General features: G+C 38.7%; 11 protein-coding genes across 11 annotated transcripts; 5 read left to right on the top strand and 6 right to left on the bottom strand.

Annotated features, from left to right (window-relative positions):
• Positions 1–190: 190 nt before the first annotated feature.
• On the top strand, positions 191–1,549 carry GIS3 (Gis3p; the record flags this gene model as incomplete). The annotated part of the gene is made up of 1 exon (XM_455955.1): positions 191–1,549. The coding sequence occupies one exon, from the start codon at positions 191–193 to the stop codon at positions 1,547–1,549; it is 1,359 nt and encodes a 452-aa protein (XP_455955.1).
• An 802-nt stretch (positions 1,550–2,351) lies between these two features.
• KLLA0_F19470g (uncharacterized protein) lies at positions 2,352–3,857 on the top strand (the record flags this gene model as incomplete). Its single annotated transcript, XM_455954.1, has 1 exon — positions 2,352–3,857. One exon carries the CDS (start codon positions 2,352–2,354, stop codon positions 3,855–3,857), a length of 1,506 nt encoding a protein of 501 aa, XP_455954.1.
• Positions 3,858–4,290: 433 nt separating this feature from the next.
• On the top strand, positions 4,291–4,986 carry NYV1 (Nyv1p; the record flags this gene model as incomplete). The annotated part of the gene is made up of 1 exon (XM_455953.1): positions 4,291–4,986. One exon carries the CDS (start codon positions 4,291–4,293, stop codon positions 4,984–4,986), a length of 696 nt encoding a protein of 231 aa, XP_455953.1.
• Positions 4,987–5,092: 106 nt separating this feature from the next.
• On the bottom strand, positions 5,093–5,743 carry DPB4 (DNA polymerase epsilon noncatalytic subunit; the record flags this gene model as incomplete). The annotated part of the gene is made up of 1 exon (XM_455952.1): positions 5,093–5,743. The coding sequence occupies one exon, from the start codon at positions 5,741–5,743 to the stop codon at positions 5,093–5,095; it is 651 nt and encodes a 216-aa protein (XP_455952.1).
• A 571-nt stretch (positions 5,744–6,314) lies between these two features.
• TRM1 (tRNA (guanine26-N2)-dimethyltransferase) lies at positions 6,315–7,988 on the top strand (the record flags this gene model as incomplete). Its single annotated transcript, XM_455951.1, has 1 exon — positions 6,315–7,988. The coding sequence occupies one exon, from the start codon at positions 6,315–6,317 to the stop codon at positions 7,986–7,988; it is 1,674 nt and encodes a 557-aa protein (XP_455951.1).
• A 390-nt stretch (positions 7,989–8,378) lies between these two features.
• KLLA0_F19382g (uncharacterized protein) lies at positions 8,379–8,606 on the bottom strand (the record flags this gene model as incomplete). The annotated part of the gene is made up of 1 exon (XM_455950.2): positions 8,379–8,606. One exon carries the CDS (start codon positions 8,604–8,606, stop codon positions 8,379–8,381), a length of 228 nt encoding a protein of 75 aa, XP_455950.2.
• A 994-nt stretch (positions 8,607–9,600) lies between these two features.
• Positions 9,601–9,843, bottom strand: KLLA0_F19371g (uncharacterized protein; the record flags this gene model as incomplete). The annotated part of the gene is made up of 1 exon (XM_002999389.1): positions 9,601–9,843. One exon carries the CDS (start codon positions 9,841–9,843, stop codon positions 9,601–9,603), a length of 243 nt encoding a protein of 80 aa, XP_002999435.1.
• Positions 9,844–10,744: 901 nt separating this feature from the next.
• KLLA0_F19360g (aldo-keto reductase superfamily protein) lies at positions 10,745–11,779 on the bottom strand (the record flags this gene model as incomplete). Its single annotated transcript, XM_455949.1, has 1 exon — positions 10,745–11,779. The coding sequence occupies one exon, from the start codon at positions 11,777–11,779 to the stop codon at positions 10,745–10,747; it is 1,035 nt and encodes a 344-aa protein (XP_455949.1).
• A 566-nt stretch (positions 11,780–12,345) lies between these two features.
• Positions 12,346–15,021, bottom strand: SUL2 (sulfate permease; the record flags this gene model as incomplete). The annotated part of the gene is made up of 1 exon (XM_455948.1): positions 12,346–15,021. One exon carries the CDS (start codon positions 15,019–15,021, stop codon positions 12,346–12,348), a length of 2,676 nt encoding a protein of 891 aa, XP_455948.1.
• Positions 15,022–15,882: 861 nt separating this feature from the next.
• Positions 15,883–17,898, bottom strand: KLLA0_F19316g (uncharacterized protein; the record flags this gene model as incomplete). The annotated part of the gene is made up of 1 exon (XM_455947.1): positions 15,883–17,898. The coding sequence occupies one exon, from the start codon at positions 17,896–17,898 to the stop codon at positions 15,883–15,885; it is 2,016 nt and encodes a 671-aa protein (XP_455947.1).
• Positions 17,899–18,180: 282 nt separating this feature from the next.
• Positions 18,181–19,893, top strand: TMA64 (Tma64p; the record flags this gene model as incomplete). Its single annotated transcript, XM_455946.1, has 1 exon — positions 18,181–19,893. One exon carries the CDS (start codon positions 18,181–18,183, stop codon positions 19,891–19,893), a length of 1,713 nt encoding a protein of 570 aa, XP_455946.1.
• Positions 19,894–20,029: the final 136 nt, after the last annotated feature.

The raw sequence follows: 20,029 nt of genomic DNA, 5'->3' as shown, positions 1-20,029 counted from the left end.
TGTAAACGGGATCCTAATTACTGTCCAGGACGCGTATATCATCACCTACCAGGTTAATGCTACAAAAGGCTACATAACTAAAACCTTATAAATCAGTTCCGTGTTTGTATTTGAAGGATTAGAGCAGAGGTCATCAAAACAAGCAGCAGGCAGCGGAAAGAAAACTTATCAATTAGAGAAAGTAAAGAGTATGGGGCTGTTAGTACTGAACACGATGACGAATCCTGGCCCAATGCCTATATTGAATCATATAAAATCTAAGGCTAGAATATTTGAACCGACGACAAAATATTCAAGGCACAAGCTGAAACAAGATCTCAAGGCGCTGGGTAATGTCAATGAATATGAGGTTAATTCAAACCAGAGAACCTTCTCTAGTCCAGTTTCGGTGTCTCCTTCGTCTACACCCGATGCATCATCTCTAACCCCTTCTTTGTCAAGTGTTCTTTGTCAGATAAAGAAAAGAAGCAAAGACCGCAGAAATACAGGATCCACCGTATCTTCAACGGATTCGCTACGGAGCATATTATCATCAAATTCGAGTCCCTATGGTACGAGTGCAGATAATGTGTTTTCAGATGTAGGTTCTAAAGATGACAAAACACTATATGGAGTAACTGACCGGAACCATCCATTGAGCCATGTCGACAGCGATACGGAAACATCGCAACGACGCGTGCAGAAGATAAGTGACCCTCAGAGCACTGGATATGAAGTTTTGCCTCATACTAAGATGTATAATTTGAACGATTTGGATTTCACAGAATCTTTTTCAGAGAAGGACATTCTACAACCAATTACACCAATCTACGAAAGACCCAAAAACAAACGCATGGATATCGATCCAATATTTACCAATACATCAGATGAAAGCTCAGAACAAGAGCATAAACGTCACAGGAAATTCAAACCGATCTTTTTACAAGAACAAGTTGTAGAGATGGAGCACTGGCCCAACTCTTCACAGCAACAGCATCTACAAACTAATAGCATGGAATCCATCACATTGGATCCCATAACGCAAAAGAGAACTCGCCAACAGACGCTAAATCCATCCTTTTTACGACTGTATGCATTAGAAACTAGTATGAAACAGAAAAATTTATTGCCTGACCTCAACTTAGATGAGTCCATTCTACAACGGCTTTCAATCCAAGAAATTTCTCAGTTGAACATTCCAGCAGATCCATCCAACAGGATATCACCACATCAAATCAAATTAGCACTAATAACAAGAAAGAAGCTTTGGTCAGACATGTGCCAGGTTACGAGGACAGATCTTCACGGTGAGCATGCACCAGCAAACTTGAAATTCGTCAAGGCAACAACTGTACGTGATTCTTCTTCATCAGATATCGAAGAAGATGAAAATACAAAGGAAACTACGTCACTCGTGAGATTGAACTCCGAGGTGAAACCTTGGTCACAACCAGAAATGTCACAACCAACTATGTTCAAACCATGTGGCAGAATTTCCCTTGGAAAAAACGCTAATTCCAAGGAGATTCAATACGTGGTGAAAGGTTGGTGTGACTGTAGATTTGCATGAACTCGAGCTGATAATATGCAACATAGATAAACAAAAAAAAAACAACAAAAAAAAGCATTTACCTTCCTATCACCGATACCATTATACAACCATATATGCATATATAGATATAGACATAGATATTTATTCTTCCCACCACTTCACTTTCCTATTCGAGATGTACTCGAGCAACTTATCAATTAATAATGATGCTATGACTTTAGTACCCAATGTATTAGGAACTTACGATCTTTTATGGATTAATAAGACACAGTAGGTCCCTCATGTCCACAAAAACCATCACATGATAACTACAGTATCTCTAAGATCTCATCTAGATATTGATCAGATAACACCATCTTCTAAAGCTTCAACACACACCCCACACAGTTCTAGCAGTGAGTTGGTTCACGGTGTCTATATGCAGTGATTTTAGTCACGTGATAAAGCCACAACGGATTTTTAAACTACTTGATTCAGCCAAAGTCCGTTCATCGAATGAAAAAACATGATGGTCTAAAGAGCATAAACGTATATAACAAGAGATTGGGATGAGATAAATCTAGCAGCTTCAATCAAGGAACTCCCCTATATCGATATATCGGAGACAGATTTCGAAAGTTTCCTAACATTATAATTAACTGCCAAACTCATCCTTTCAGATCGCAGTATCCAGTTTTAAAAAAAGTGGCACTTACAATACATAGGCTACAAGCCAATTAAATACAATTTCTGACCAGGCAGCTGAGAAATTGTCAACCTTCCAAAGATTAACACTGGATTTACGAAAGTCTGTTACGAGGGCGCGCAATCACTATAAAAAATGAGACCTACTCAAATTAGATTAATAAAAGTGAATCCTGATAAAATTCGCCGCGTTGCAGTCATCGGAGCTGGTCCAGTTGGATCAGGTTTAACAAAAGCCTTGCTGAATGAGAAACATTTCGAATCTGTCAAAGTTTTTGAGAAGAGATCCAATTTTGGTGGTCTATGGAACTATACAAAACCTTTACTGAAGGACTCTAATGTCACATCGTCGCCGTCTGTTCCTTGTGAATACCCTCACATTAGAATTCAACCTCAACCACACCCTGAAGAAACACATGTGTTCCAAACAGCAGTTTATAAATATCTAGATACCAATGTTCCTAAGACATTGATGGAGTACAAAGGTCACAGATTTCCAACAGACACCCCATTATTCCCTGTGAGAGAACAAGTGCTTGATTATATTATGAAATATTCCAAACCCATTGAAAAATATGTTACTTTCAACTCAGAAATTGTGAAAGTTTCTTACGAAGACGCAACAGCTGAATATTCTGTCAAAGCTCAGAACCTTCTCAGTAAGGAAATTACAGAGGAGAAGTTCGATGCCGTTGCCGTTGCTACTGGATTTTATGATCTACCATTTATTCCTTCAAGACCAGGTTTAAAAGAATGGAACGTGAAATACCCATGCTCCGTTTCCCATGCCAAGGATTTTGACTGTCCAGAAGATTTCCATGGTGTAGAAGGGGAGATTTTGATTGTTGGTAACAGTGCTTCTGGTGCAGACTTAGCATTTGAATTGGCTAACGAACTACAGAAGCCTATTTATAAGTCGAAGAGATCCGAATCCAAATTACCGGCCCCATTCGATCCTTTCATTAAAGATGTGCCTGATATTAGAGAGTTTAATCCGTCAACAAAATCGATTACCTTCGTTGACGGCACCGAATTAAAGAATGTGGAAAAAGTGATTTTCTGTACTGGTTACTTAAAGTCCCTACCATTTTTACCACAGAATGAATCTGGTGTCGGAAATTCCATTCTCAACAACTTAATTGGTGATGGTAGACGAGTACAAAACCTGTACAACCATATTCTTCCAATATCATTGCCAACATTCGGTATTATTGGCCTACCAAGGTTTGTTCTTCCTACAAGACTATCCGAGACCCAAGGTGCTTGGTTGAGCAGAGTATGGTCAGGAAGAATCCAACTTCCATCGGAGGAACTTCAACAGAAGTACCATGATTGGTTCATCGAGAAAAGTGGCGATGGAAGTAAGTATCATGATTTGGCATTCCCATGGGACGTCCAATACTCTCAACGATTAAATCGTGAGATTAGACATGCTGGTAATGGTGGTTATTTTGGTGTTGAATGGAAAGGAGATCAGATTAGAGCTAGGTCAGCCATCAACGCTATAAAAGAAGGATATGTCGCTTATTACAAAGCTACCGGTACAAAGGCCAAAACTCTGGATGAACTTTTGGAAAGTGGGTATCTCAAATGGCCAGAAGATTCTAAGTCCTGCGTACAAATTCCAACCTTTGTACCATAAGTTATCGAGGGTAAGTATAGTTCAATTATACTAATATCACAAAGGAACTTACGCATACATATTTGTCATTGGAATATGTCATTATCGACATTATCTTTGATAGATTTATAGACATGTCAAATAGATATAAATATGAATAATTCTGTACTTCAAAAGTGAATTAGGTATCAGCAGCTTCAATCAAAAATGAGAAGACTATTAAGTTATCACAACTATACCGTAGGCTTCAGCTGACATTTTTTCTTCTTTCTGCCGGAGGTAGAGATTTTGTCTCGGTTCTGATTCTGTTATGATATCCTTTGGAGAATGTTGAAAATATGAAAACTGACAAATTTCCATGTTTACCAGCTACATCTGGTAGAAGGGTTGCAAGGAAACTGTGAAAGGACTCTCAGGATTAATTGCCTGTTAGTAGTGGTGAATTATTACAACAATGAAGCGGTATAGTGTGTCATATGTTGAAGTTTGGGATGGAGATCGAGTTCTTTCTAGCTGGTACGACTCCAAGGACGAAAACAATAGTAAATATGGAAGCACTGATAAAGGGAGAGCCGATCAAAAAGCAGTGTTTCACAGGTTAATCGGCGATATGGTAATACGAACAGTGGTGAATCTTCCGGGAAACAAAGTTACAAAGACGTCTATCGACCTTATAGAGGGGTATGATTGCTATTATACAACTGCAGAGAACAATAAAGTGCTCATTTGTTTTGTTAAAGAAGAAGTCCCCAAATTCCTACCGTTGAGGTTATTATCAGAACTAAAATGTTTGAATAATGACAACGATGAATATTTGAAGAGTAATATCGATAATCAATTGGACAAATTCCATGAAGAATTATTATCTTATCGCACGGAAGGACAGCAGACAGCTGCATCCACTGAGGAAGAGCTACAAAACATTATTGCAATAATGAATGATAATATCGATAAGTTTTTACAGAGACAGGAAAGGATATCCCTGCTTGTGGATAATACTAATCAATTGAACGAAAATAGTTTTAAATTTCAAAGGAAATCCTCTAAGATTATGAGAAAAATGTGGTGGAATAACGTTAAGTTTTATTCCATTGTCATTATAGTTGTACTGGCGATTATTGTGATTGTGTCGTTATTATTACTACATTAGTTCTATTTTTTTTAAGTATAGGTAACCCATGAGCACACGAAAACGGTATAATTGTTTATAGTACTTATACTTCTTGCCACCTCTTCTCCACAAATCGATTATACGATCATTCCGTCTTCTGTTTTTTTGTGCTTAAATCCAGGTCGTTCTGGCGCGTGCTAGGTACTTGTTCTTGGTTGACTGGAGGCCCATCTAATTTATCATTTTCAGCGTTACCTTGTTGAACCTCAGTATCAGCTCTGGATTTAGGCTCGGCGTCAGCATCTGCGCCTTCTCTGCCATCGTCATCTTCATCATCTTCATCATCTTCCATTGCTATGTCTCCGTCCGCACCAGGCACAGCATTATTGACTTTATTTTGCTTCTTCCAAAGTATGGCTTCCTGGTACTCCTGCATCTTTCCCGTGAGTATGCTCTCCAAAGCACCTAGCCCCAACGTATCTAAAGCAGCCATGATATCCTGATCATTACAACTCTTTCTATTAGAATCCTTTGCGTTCATTCTAGCAAACATTAATAAGTGATTGACAAAGACTGTCGCTGACCTCTGCATTGCCAATGCAGCATCCTTACTAACCGTGATTCTTCTCTCTTCTTCGCCCTTTTGAAACGCGTTCTGAAGTGATTCCTTCGCTAGAGATGTGATTATGCTTTTAGGAAATAGTAAATCATCAATACTGATCTTTTCTTGTTCTTTTATATAAGACGTATTAGGATAATTTCCTTCAGAATCCTTTCTCCAACCTTTTGGTGGCATACCCGCGCTTGTTTGCCTCTTAGAGTTTTGTGAATTCTTTCATTTGATGGTTCTTATTTTCTTGAATCATTAGTGGTAATAAATCTTAATGCAAACGCACAAATTTCACTATAAGCATAATGATATTACTTCCACCAAGAGAACAGTAATGAAAGCTAAAAAAAAGTAGATAGAAGTAGTAACAGCTAATAGTCTGCTTCGAACTAGTCATCATATCCTCGATTAATATCGATACTGAACCATGTGTACCATATGCATTTCGTCTTGAGGTACTTAATCGTACGTGCCAAATAAACAATAGAAAGATTAAATCACGTGACATAGATTCCCATACTTTTTACATCTTTACAGCCTAGTTTCCAACTTTTCAATTTTTTCAGTCATGGGCATCGCATCTCATCACATCTCTTCTCGCAGAAATCAACTTAAGATAAGATATATAGCTTGATCCTCAGGCCTAGTAAATAATCGCTGAGGTGTGTGTCAAAGGCCAAGTAAGCGTTTTCAGCTGGTTTGTTTTAGGAGGGAAAGCAAAACCATATAAAGAAAAGTAAGAATTTAAACTTGCAATATGCTCAGGGCTGCCTTTCAAAGTTTGAAGTCAAAATTTGGCAGAAAAGTAACGTTGGATAGCTCAACGATCGATGTTTCTCAGTTCAAGGTGGTGCAAGAGGGTGATGCTAAGATATTATTTCCTAACAAGGAAACTGTGTTCTATAATCCAATCCAGCAGTTCAATAGAGATTTGAGTGTCACTTGTATCAAAGCATGGGATGAACTGTATCAAGAGGAACAACGTGAAAGCCGTGAACTGAAGAGCAAGAACAAGAAAAGGAAACCCATAGAGAGCAATGAAGATGGTTCCGATTACGATACTATCAAAAGGCGTAAATTAAACGAAGATCAAGACTCTGTAGCTGTGTCTTCAAAAGATCATTCTACCAGGCCGTACATCAAAATTTTGGAAGCATTGAGTGCAACCGGGCTACGTGCTATAAGATATTCTAAGGAGGTTCCTAATGTGAAGACTATTGTAGCCAACGATTTACTACCAGAGGCAGTGGAATCCATAAAGAGAAATGTCATCTATAATGAGGTCTCGGATAAAGTTGTACCCAATTTGGATGATGCAAATGTGCTGATGTACAGAAACAAAAGCAAAAATGAGAAATACCATGTAATTGATTTGGATCCATATGGTACCGTTACTCCTTTCGTCGATGCATCAATGCAATCCATCGAAGATGGTGGATTGATGCTGGTTACATGTACAGATCTATCGGTCTTGGCTGGTAACGGATACCCCGAAAAATGTTTTGCATTGTACAGTGGTGTTAATATGGCAGGTCACGATGCTACTCATGAAAGTGCATTGAGGCTAGTTTTAAACCTTTTAGGACAATCAGCTGCAAAGTATAAAAAGACTATTGAACCACTTCTTTCGTTAAGTATCGATTTCTACGTCAGAGTTTTCATTAGAGTCAAAACAAGCCCAATTGAAGTCAAAAACTTGCAGTCGAATACCATGGTCGGATATATGTGTTCTGGCTGTAATGCTTACCACACACAGCCTCTAGGCAGACAACAAGAAAGGACAACTAAGAAGGGGGTCAAATTCACCAAATTCTCCTTGGCACAAGGTCCACCAGTTGATAGGAATTGTTCATACTGCGGGAGCGTCCATCACATCGTTGGGCCAATGTACGGCGGTCCATTGCATAACAAAAAATTCATTGATCGTGTATTGAGAATTAATAAAGAAGAACATAAGGATGATATTTATGGTACGAGAAAGAGAATCGAAGGTATGTTGACTTTAGCCAAGAATGAGATAGCTGCTCCTTTCTATTTCACACCAAACTCGGTGTCCTCAGTCTTGAAATTCCAAGTGCCAACTTTAAAGGCAGTTGTCGCAGGACTAGGATCGCTAGGGTTTGAATGTTCTTTGACACATGCAAAGGCATCAAGTTTGAAGACCGATGCCAGCTGGGATGCCATTTGGTATGTGATGAAGAAGTATTGCATAGATAACAATCTTGTCAATATAGAGAAGATGAATAAGAATGGAAACGGGTACAAGATTTTGACCAATGATACCATCGGACAAACTGAAGACTGGGATAAAAAGATATCCTTCGAACCTAATGAATACAGTGGTAGGTTTGAAAAGCTAAGGAAGCTAAAAATTGTAAGATACCAAGAAAATCCTACCAAAAACTGGGGACCAAAGGCTAGACCACAGTAGATAAAGAATATATTTGAAAACTTAACCTCATCAAAAATAATAAGATAAATTAAATATCAATGCTTTCATTTTAATAAAAACTAATGATATCCGCTAAGTAATGCTTGCCAGTTAAATTTTATTGATAGTATAAATAGATAACAAAGATGAGCTAGCTAAGTATGAGGTGCCAGATAACTAATAAAGAGGTATAATGACTTTTAAGAGAAAGGAAAAAAAAAGTCTTGAGCGCGAAGGGTATCAGTATTGAACGCAAACGGATTTTAACTCCATGCAACATAGCAAACTAGTAGAGTCAGTATTGGAAAATTAAAGGGTTTTTACCATAGCAAATGCAGTATTTTGTTTGACGAAGGAATGAGAAATTCATACAGCCTTCGTCTTAACAGATTATGGCGACCAGTTTGGCTTACCATGCGTTACATAAGAATATTCTTTGACCCAATAAGGCCAAGTGACCATTGTTCCAATGAACAACGCATAAGTGATCAAATTTGGAGCCAATCTCCTTGTTTCTGATTTCGTCCACGATTCACCGACATGGTGTCCCGAAGCATATACAACTCTTCTAGCTGTTGTTGCGTGCTCTTTTCCAGCTCGTAGTAGTCTAATAAACATTTTGATGAGTAATTGATTGCTCTGCTGGGAAGCTTGTTGATAGTGTCAGAATTGGTTTTACGAAATGTCGGGTAAAGCTGCTAAAGGAAACAAAGAACGCCAGCTGGAACTGAACTACTTATATAGTGATAAGATTGGAGAGATGATATATGATGGCACTTGCTTAATTTTTAAAAACATGCCACCTCGTGCAAATGATGAGGCTTCTCCTCCCTTATTCACTGAGTTAACCCATACATCGGCCATGCCCTAACCCAAAATTTCCCCTAAAGCTACAGTAAGATATTTTAAAGATTCCAAAGCATAACATCCCTATGTACTGCGGTACTTGCTATTAGCCGGAAGAACGTTGAGAAGCAGCGAGCAGTTCAAAGAGGGATAGTGCTGGGGTAAAGGACGATCCACAAATAGAAGACCGATATCCCCCAATCTTAGTAAAGTTGACACATAATATTACTTAATACTGACAGCCAATTATGTGGTTCAGTCTTTCTGAATAAGTCTCACTCTGGTTGTGAGGCTGCCCCTGCATCCTCTCCACCCTCGACATAACATGCATTAAGTATGCGGTGTACGAGAATTGCCAATTTCTGGATTACCTAAGCAAACTGACGCAGCTTGTAAAAAAACGCATCAAAAAATGGTGAGAGCAAACAAAAGACTGTAAAGAAGGTTAGTACGGAACGTGAGGTAGGTTTTCTGAATGTCATTTAAATCATTATTAATTTACATATCTGTATTTACATATCTGTAGCGCAATTTGATAGTGTAAAGTAGTGGAATTAACTGTTGAGGTAGTTCTTGAATTTATTTTTTCTTTCTTTGCTTATTGTACATTTTCATGGATAGCATGGAATTGCGAAGAATATAGGTGATAATAAGGTTGACATATTAGCTCATCTTGAAGTTGGTAAACCGTTTATATATGAGCCACTGCCAATGCAATATAATATTTGTATCTCTGATGAGGTTTTGAAAACTTTCATCACAATATTTATTGCTTCATCCCGTGGATTCCAATATCCATATCAGCCTTTCTGACAAGGAATGGCCAGCCTAACACAGAAACGATGAAGGTACCGTACATTAGAATGGTTGGTCCCAATCTTCTGGCTTCAGTGACAGCCCAAGCTTCTCCGACTCTTCTCCCAGATCTAACAGCAGTCTTGGTAGTGGTCTGAGTGGCATGGTTCATAGCAATAGTAGCAGTAGATCTTAGAGCTTTAGTGAAGAACATTGTGTATTATTTGATTTGGTTTGGTTAATTTCCTTGTTTTGGTTTGGTTTGTGTGGTATGACACTTTAACTTATACACAATAGGAAATTGACACAATAAGATGTCCGTTTACAAGGGAATGTCCATCTCTTATATACTAAATAGCTCCAAGTGTTTCAAGTGTCCACCAAATGGAAACCCACAAAACTATCGAACCACTAAATCGAAAGATATTGAGCAATTTCACCTACCTTCGATGGAAATTGACATGTTCCCCCTACTGTGCCAGTTTAATCATGCCGACAGTAAATAACACCACTTCCATACTAAAAAAAAATGTTCGATAAAAAAAGTATCACCACATCTGTGTCAAATGGCGAGAGAAAAGAGCAAGGCACAAAAAAGGTAAGGAAAAATCTAAAGAGGTGGGGATATCAGGTTCCTATGGGGGGTTGCTTTCATTCGGAAACGGAACCATCAAGTATGTTGTGCCTGTTTCCCCCGTGATTCCTTGTTCAGGGTTCTCTGTTCTTTTCTACAACGGAAGTATAAAGTATATCGGATGTACTTAGGATAATCATAAGATTCTACATTGAAGGCACTTGTAGACACTTGTAGATGCTGGTAGATGCTTCTACTATTCAGCAGCATCTCTTCATTTTTACAATACTGTTGTCCGACTCCCTGGTGCACATTTCTTGGGAACTTATTCGCTCAGAGGACCAGCCGTGCAGTTTTCTCGAGTCTGATGATTCTTTTTTTTTTCTTTTAGTATTCACTATAGTGACTGGGGACTTCCAGATTTCTATCGGTGCTAAAATAAAATGACCGATACCAGCGTAGTGAACACCTGATCTACGTGATACCTCTATTCATGTATTCATGTACTTATTTACCCTATCTATTGTATTCCACGTATGATTTACAAGATAAGCGGTTTTGGTAGGTACGGTTGTTCCAAGTACTGTATTTCTTCTTCGGAGAGTTTCAATTCGGTAGCGGAGATAATTTCTTTCACACGGTCAATGGAACTTAGACCGACAATGGGATAACCACCTTTGGCTAGGACCCATGCCGATGATACTACGGCCATACTGACACCATGCTTCTTGGCCAAGTCTTCCACTCTATTGACGATTTCTGTTTCCTGAGGTTGTAATTGATCCAATTGTCTGCCCTTAATTCTACCATCGGTCTCATACCGTTTAGAATTCGATTGTTGGCTTACTGGCCTGCAAAGAATTCCTCTGGCATTTGGAGACCATGGGATCATTCCGACACCATGTCTCTTCAAATATGGAATAAGTTCCCTTTCATCTTCCCTGTAAAGTAAGTTGTAGCAGGACTGGGAACTGATGAACTTGTGCCAGCCGTACCTTTCTGCAATAGATTGCAATTCAACGAATTCCGTAGCTAGCATTGTTGAAGCGCCAATGTACCGAACTTGTCCCGATTCAACGACATGGTTCAATGATCTCATGATTTCCTCCATTGGTGTCTCACGATCAAGTCTGTGAATTTGTAACACATCAATGCACGTATCCAACCTTTTACAACTTGCAGTAACTCCAGCAAGGATATGCTTCCGAGACAAACCTTGTTGGTTTGTCAAATCCAAAAGATCGTTTTCCGTAAATCCATTGCTGTGGCTCAATTCGAGATCTTCATCAACCGGGAAGTACACTTTCGTCAAGATTACAACGGTCTCTCTACGGATGTTGTACTTCTTCAAGAATTCACCGACCAATTTCTCACTTAATCCATTGCTGTAGAAGTCTGCCGTGTCAAATGTACGTAACCCATGATCGTAACAGTATTTCAAAGTAGAAAAGATCTTTTCCTTGTCATCTTCAACCCATGCAGCCCAATCTTTAGATCCATAACTCATACAACCAATCAGAATGGGTGAGATCTTCAACCCTGAACGTCCTAATCTTACTTGCTTCAACAATGACATCTTGATGTTCTACAGTCTTTGCTTCTCGAATTTGCTGAACCTTTTTTAATTGGGTTTCAATGTTGGACTTAAACAATACTTATGGAAATGCTACCTATATATACTTCCGAATGGAAGTTGGATGGTGTCTCTACTGAATTTATTTACCTTTTTTCGTTTATCTCTACGTCTTCCATTTATACGATTCTTTGTATTATTAATCCAGTAACTAATCCACTGATAACACCCACGGATCAAAGTCTGAATTTTGCATTCTATTAGTCAGAAGTGAAACCGGCCGCTTTTTGTTGCCATAGGTGAGTGCTCTTGATCATAAAAATATTCTCAACATTCATTCTCTGTGACTTTGAATAAATAAGGGGAACGTCGTATCGACTAAACAATTTGAGTTATGTACACGTGATTTCCGTCGCGATTTCAATATATTGTAGTTGATGGCATAGTGTCAATTTTATTGTAGTGCCTGACCGCGTCATTACTCAGTAAATTAAATTAGAAGTAGTTAAGTATATATGAATATATATACTGAAGAAGAAGAAGTATGCGAAATAGTAATGCTACACCTTTCATAGGTGCCATTTATGAAATTCTGGCATTTCCAAATGGAAGAATGGTAAGTTTACACCTAAAGCGGTATGAAGTGCTATTGGTTCAGGTAACGCCGCTTCTGGATCTTGCAAATCAGGTCTATTCTTGACCAAACTATAACTTGTATGTCCTACGATGATTGATTCATCGCTGAATTCCTCATTGACAGTACCGAATCCAGCATTGATTAAAGATCTCTTGATCCAAGGCGAGATGATTCCACTGAAATGGAATTCTACCTGTCTATTAGCATATTTGTTAATGGCCTTTCTTAAGTCGACCAAGTTTTGAACACCCGTGGAATCAATCTGAGTCACTTGGGACCAGTCCATAGCAAGGATCTTCAAAACAGGTCTCTCATCAATTACTTCGCCACCTTCAAGATCATGTTTGTTCCCCAACTTAAATAGCTTTTTCACTAAAAATGGAGGTTCCCACTCACCTGGATCATTCCACATCTTATCATGTTTGCTTACATGTTTCAAAAGCTTTCCTGGTCTTGTCAGTTCTTTTACTCTGTCGAAAATGGTATCGTACTGTCTAGAACAGTTAACATATGTCCATGATTCACTTGGTCTGTATACAATCACACCAGGAGGAGGTGCTTGTACTACAACATCTGGATTTAATTCACGCTGATAGTGGTTATTCAGTGGTAGCCATTTAGTATGATATTGTAATTGAGAATGGCCGAAAGACTCATTCGCTACGACTCCAACTTTTACCGCAGTGTTGTTTTTGGTAACGTTATCTTCGATAGTCTTAGGCTGAGAATCTTCAGAGAGTACGATGCGATCGATGTTTTCATCAACTTCAGCGTTACTAACTTGACAAATTTCAACATAACCCAAGAATTGACCTGTTGGGAACACAACCTTCAATAGTAGTAATGCACATGACCAGCAAACAGCAAAGTAGATACCATTTTCAATTGAGGAGAAAATTGTAATAATGACAGTAACAATGAAACAAACGAAATCTAGCGGGTTCATCAACCAGAAATTCCAGGTAGTTTTATAAGAAGCAACCAAGTCACTCACAGCATGAATGATAATAGCAGATAGAGCAGCCTTTGGAATGAAATAAAATGCATCAGTCAAGCAATACAACGACAATAAAACACAAGCACCAGTAAATATCCCGGATAATGGGGTTTTAACGTTACATTTAGCTTTCAACGCACTTCTGGAGAATGAACCAGTGGCAGGGTATGCGTTAAAGAAAGTAGAGATTAAATTAGTGACACCGATAGCAATTAATTCTTGGTCTGGTACCACCTTGTATCCATTCACTCTACCGAACGCCTTGGAAATAGCAATATGTTCAAGAACCAAAATAATAATTGCAGATGGTAATTCGGAAGCCAAATTAGAAACCAATCCATCAGGCAATTTCATAACACCAACATTCTTCAAACCAGATGGAACAGTTCCCAACAAAGAGATAGGTAAGTCTTCTTTGGCCTTGTGTCTTGTGATACCCCAGGAGATTAAGGTGAAAATGATAATAACAAATGCGTTCCTAAGGGCTTGCAAATAAAACAAAATATATTTGTAAGCGGCTGCTCTCTTTACGTCAGATCTTGCAACGTAACGATCAACCAATTTAGGACCTAATGTGCCACAGAAATATTTCCAAGAATATAGAATGAAAAGTGGGATTAGCCCAAACACTGCATCAAGTTTGGTATCCGGTAAATGCTTCAATGTATTGATAATAACTTTGTAGGTGGAGTCTCTTGTGTTAACATTCTTACTGTATCCCATCAAACCTGGAACCTGGCCAGACATGATGTTGATAGCAGAACCAGTCATGAAACCAGCGACGGCGTTCAAGGAGATAAATTCAACTAGGAAACCAAGCCTTAGCAAACCAACACCTAGTGCGACACCACCACAAATTAAAGACAATGTGGTAGCGATAATTGGTGCAGTAATTTCAGGATTATCTTCACCGACTTTTTCCAACACTCTTGCAATAACCTTAGCAGTTTCCAATGACATAACGGCGACAGGACCAATACAGACGTCCTTACTTGTAGCGAAAAAGGAGTATATGAAAGCACCGACAAATGAAGAATACAACCCGTACTGGGCGGGCAAAGTGGCAATTTGAGCGTATGACATAGACTGTGGCACAAGCACACAACCGACGGTAATACCAGCAACCAAGTCATTGTATAGCCAGTTAAAGTTATAATGATGAACCCATTTCAACAATGGGAATAAAGACGTCAAATATTCTACTATTGCACTGAAGGTCAAATATGGCCTTAGTTTTTCATCGTATAGTTGTTTTGCATCTACAACAGTTTCCTCATAGTTAGGAACTCGTAATGAATCATAATTGTAAATCTGTTCTATGTTGACATCTGCAAACTTGCCGTTCCCATTATCATGTTTCTTGAAACCATGCGTGTTGGTATCGATGATAGAATCTAAATGTCTGTCTTCATACAAATGATGATGTCTTGGTGAAGAGCTTATACTGTGCCCATTACTAATATGTGGTGCAATAATTTCACTAGTCTTCAAATCGTCATATTCTTGTTCCAACTGATCAAAATCAGGACCTACTGAGTATTGATTGCTGCTTTCTCCATCCAAACTATCAAACTCTTTTCCACTGACAGAAGTCTGCTGAGGAGACGTCATCTTTCCTTGTTGGATGTCCTAGATATAAGATTATCTTGGATATATATAGCTAATAGATTTAGACCAATTATGAGCTTTTATACTTATGGCCATATTGTAGAATAATGTTTTGCAACAGCTTCAGATACAGATTCAAGACTCAAAACCCTCATGTTTTTATATTTATTGAATCAGCCTGGCTTCGATCATGGATGTGTGCCCAGTTTTCTTCGTTTTGACCTTTGCTACTCATATTTGCAATAGAATTACCAGAGTTTCGTCCGGTAATTTGAGGTAGTACTAATCATTATCACCCAACCCTACTTCTTCCCGAGAGCAAGTGTGATTCAAAAGACATTGGTAATACAAAACTGTTAGGAAAAAAAAAACTGAGGAAGCAGTATGGCATATTTCAACGTTCACAGTAGTCACAGAGGTGAAAACATAGTAGTGAAACCCTGATAACTCCTCGTGACCTGTATTGATTCCATAGCTCATTCTCGTTGCATTGCACACACTTATCACAGCTGTGTATGCTATGCTCTCAAGATGCCTAAACCCTCTGAAAGGCAGAAGTGATTAAAGTCACTTTCAACGACCATTTCTGTTCTCCCTCTAGAACACGTAGTGGATACTGAGTTAGATCAATTCGGTATTTCATCTTTTACTAAGCGAGAACATAGCTGCCTTTTTTTCTATTCTTTCACGCTTGTGGCGTCGTAGTAAAGAACAGCATTACAAGCTATTCTAGCGTGGCGCCTTACTCGAGCCATAACAAAACAAAAAGAAATAAACGGTGGCTGTTGCGCTTTCATGCTTTTCCTGGAATTACCAGTACAAAACCACGTGCATTTTTCTTGGTTTTCTGGTTTTCAGATGAACCTAAACTATTCGAATTGTGTGCCGATGCAAGTCATGTGATTCTCCTGTCAGATCAGCGGAATGTGGAAGATGATCCACGGCCAAGGAATGAGAGCGACCGTCTGGGCTCAGAATTGAGTCTGTATTAGAAGCGACGGCTGTCTCAATGAAAACTGTGACTGTTTGGCATAACGGCAATAGAAAGAAAACCTCTTCTGTGATATTTTGGACCGGTGCAGTAGATAGAGATGGCTGTCCAGCAGATATAGGGACCAATTGAAGTCTTGGATTCTTGTACTGCTGTTTTTTGAGTGGTAGAGCGGCTGGATCAGTGTTGTGTCTTGTAAGGGTCATTGCCACCTTATGCGATGGCAATGGAAGTGGTGAACGGACATCAATTTTCTGTGTCTGCAAATTTAATAGAATCAATTCAGTAGGTGTTACTAATAACGCCCGTTTTGAAGAATCTTCATGGCGTAGAATTCGAATATCACAGATCTGATCGACATTGTCTCCAGTTTGGATGTTTCTTGTTTGGTCAAATTCGACAGACATTTGTCTTTTCAGCCATTTCAATGTATAGTCTTTTATTATCTTATCGAACTCGGCCTGTGTTTCAAGAATCAAGTTAGGGAAGCTTGTCTTGACCCATTCGTACTGCTTTTCTGGTAGTAGATCCTTGGCAAGGAATTTTTCCACAGTGTTAATGTCTGCTCGCTTTTGGAGAGTCTTGGAGTCTTCGCCAGTGATTCCAGTGCTAGAACCGAAAAATGAGAAATTATTACTGCCGTTGGTCGTTTCTGGTTCAGGGGGGGATATTTGATCCCTGTTTCTTTCCATCTTTGAAAGACTATCGCTCAGGGACCGTATCCACATCAATCCCAATTCTTGAGTTTTTTTGTTCTTCATTATGGAGTCGGTTTGAGATCTGACTGATTTCAGCGTTTCGACGGTTCGTTCTCGTAATTTACTGCCGACCCAGATTTCGTTAGGAAATTTGATCCAGGTTATAGCTTCACACAATGCCTCAATGCTAGCTGCTAAAACTATCATTCTCTCTAATAGTGGTATCGTACATGCTACCATTAGACCGATGCTATTGGAACATAGATCATTAGAAAGTGCACTCCATTTATCTAATCTGAACGTCTGCAATTGAACTTCATGCAATTCTTCCATGACTTCCAACTTTGTTACTCCTATATAAAACAATTCTTGTAATGCGTTCTTGTGTTCTTCCTTTAACAATGTTTCAACAAACTCGAAGTAAGGCTCCGTTAGCTTCATTCTCAGGTGTCTGTGCAACTGTTTTAAATATCGGAGGAGGGCACTATACTCCTGTGTTGTCTTGATCAATTTGTAAATATTCGGATCTTGTAGGAATGTTAGGTCTAACACCTGATAACTCCAATCTTTACCAAGACACATATATTTGCCTGATGACACTTTGATGATCCTCTTGATATCTTTCGGAAGTTTTAACTTTTCACCTACTTTGATATTAAGGGTACCCTCGATAGACAAAATCAACTTGTTGGTTTTTGAATCAATTGCCATAAAAATATCAATGGGTTTCTTCTTCCCTAATTCACTGTTTAAGATCAGCTCATTGTCGAGCTCATTTTTAATCATGTCCCATTTATTCAATTTTGGCATAGAGTTCAATAGATTCCCATCACTTAAGGAATAGCGGTCATCACTAGGAACCAAATTATCACATAATATACATTTTGTCTTAGCGCCCTTGGGTATAAACGTCAATTGTTTCACAAGTTCGCGTCCTTCTCTGTAAATAGAAACCGTGCCGCTATTATAACAACAAAAGAGATCATTACCGTGCCATACGACATCTATCAGTCTGTGATTCTGTATCTCATCATTGAGTCTATTTATCAAATAACCGCCGTTTGTTCTGTATATTTCAATATTGTTATGCACATTCCACAAACAGACCAAAGATTGGTCATCGGAAACAGTAGCAGAATATCCACAAGCGTATTTCTGTAGTAATAGTTCCGAATCTATGCTGAAGGACATTCTTGATCCTAAATTGTGAGAGCCGAAAGAAAAGGTACTATATTCTCGTGCTTCTATTTATTAATGTGATATTTGTAGCTTTATTTCAGAATTCCACTATATTATTGTATAATATTACTGTTTATACATCTCTAACTCTTAAAAAAAGTAAATGTACAGTTTAAGGTTCAGAAACTATTCTTAACAATAAGAACAGTTTAATTGCATATAGAAAAAGAATAGAAGCAAGCCCATAATTCGTTAGTGACGGTGGCAGCAACCCAAGAGACCGAATATTTGACTATGTTTGCCAAAGAGCCTCATATTAAGCCTTTGTCGAATCTCAAAAACAGTGACCGCAAGAAGTTACAATCGACCATTAAAAGACAGATTAATGAGGAATACAATTTGCCAACAGCTGTTATCAAACAAACGAGTTTTCAAGTAGCAAATGTTGCTGGCTCCATTTACACCGATGAGAGTAATAAGCCAATCTGGTTTAAAACAAAGTTTGAGGATCAATTGTATCCTACTATCTTCTCATTATGGAATCTTCAAATGCAGTTACTTCCGATCATCTTAACTCATGACTTTGTCATTGAAAAACACATCCTAGGAGGTGCCCAATTGATGTTACCTGGCACAGTTCCTCCATTTCCTTCAAACGTGAAAAGAGGCTCAATTGTTGGGATTGCATCTACAAAGGACCCATTATTAGTAAAAGCTATTGGTATCGCAGAAATGGATCTCTGCGGAATATCACACGTTATTGGAACAAAAGGTATTGCCGTGAGGGTTGTTCATTACCTTGATGATGGATTATTCAAAGCTTTCAAGTTGGAATTGGAACCACCAGCTGTCGTGTATAACAGCGAACCCATTGAAACAACAGCAATAGAAACACAGACTAGCAAATATGGTGAACAGCTTGATGAGGAGAGCAATCACTTAGAAAGAAGCAGCAGTCAGTCACCTGTGAATGAAATTGCAGATGAGCTAGAAGAAATGAGCATTGAAGACGTCGATCACATGTTGATGCGCGCAGTTAAGTATTCTATTAAATTTGACGACAAGATCACATTGCCTATTGTCGCGTCTACCTTCATTTCTAACCATGTAATGAAGAACTTGCCCGATGTTGATACCAATATGGTGAATATCAAGAAGTCTTCCTGGAAGAAGGCAACTAAACTCCTTAAATATTTGGAAGACGAAGGATTCTTGAAGCTAAAGGGCAAGAATGACAGTTGCACCGTTATCTCGCTAAACAAGAATCATAAGGATTTAACAAACATGGAAGCCTACAAGACCTTGGCAACTATTGCTAAGAAATCCTCAGGTGATACTACAAACCAATCAAATAAAAACAAGATAACAGCATATTCTGGTGAAAATCTTTATAAACCAATGAGCGCATGCCAAAGATTCATTACCGGAATAACCGCCGATGTCCCACAGAGTTACTACACTCAACAAGAGTTAAAAAAGCTTCTAGATTTGTATGTCGCCAATAACAATCTAATAGATCCGGAGAACAAATCTCTTGTCAAATATGATGATACGCTTTATCAAATGTCTAACAGAGCTCCCCAAAATGGTGGAATACAGAAAATTGCAAGAGGGCTAATAGTTTCGCCCACTTTCCTCTCAAAAAACTTCAACACCTACCACCAAATCTACAAGCCTAATGGTGAACCGCTTCTCAAAGTACCAGAGAAGGGACCCATCCCAACTCTTGAAATTGTCACGGAGAAGAAAATTGGTAGGAAGGTCATCACAAGAGTCACTAATTTTGAAAAGTTTAAAATTGACTCTGAAGAATTAGCTGCTGCATTAAGAAAGAAGTGCAGCGGATCCACCACCATTGGTGAGTCTAAATCGACGAAAACTGCTGAAGTCCAGGTTCAGGGTCCACACGGTTCAATCGTAATCTCTATTTTGAATGACTACGGTATTCCTACTAAATGGATTTCGTTTGAAAATAAAGTCAAACCAAAACAAAAGAAGAAGCTGTAAGGTACACTTATGCAGATAGGCATTATGTGAAACTGCTCTTTGTGGTCTTTCCAGGGCCTTGTATATCATAGATAACTCATCTTCTTCCTCGTCTTATTCACCTACATAAACAGTATACCAATTACATATTACCCGG

Source organism: Kluyveromyces lactis (assembly GCF_000002515.2).
Source record: "Kluyveromyces lactis strain NRRL Y-1140 chromosome F complete sequence".
NCBI lineage: Eukaryota > Fungi > Ascomycota > Saccharomycetes > Saccharomycetales > Saccharomycetaceae > Kluyveromyces > Kluyveromyces lactis.
The sequence above is the reverse complement of the archived record's forward strand: the minus strand, read 5'-3'. Positions and strand labels throughout refer to the sequence as shown.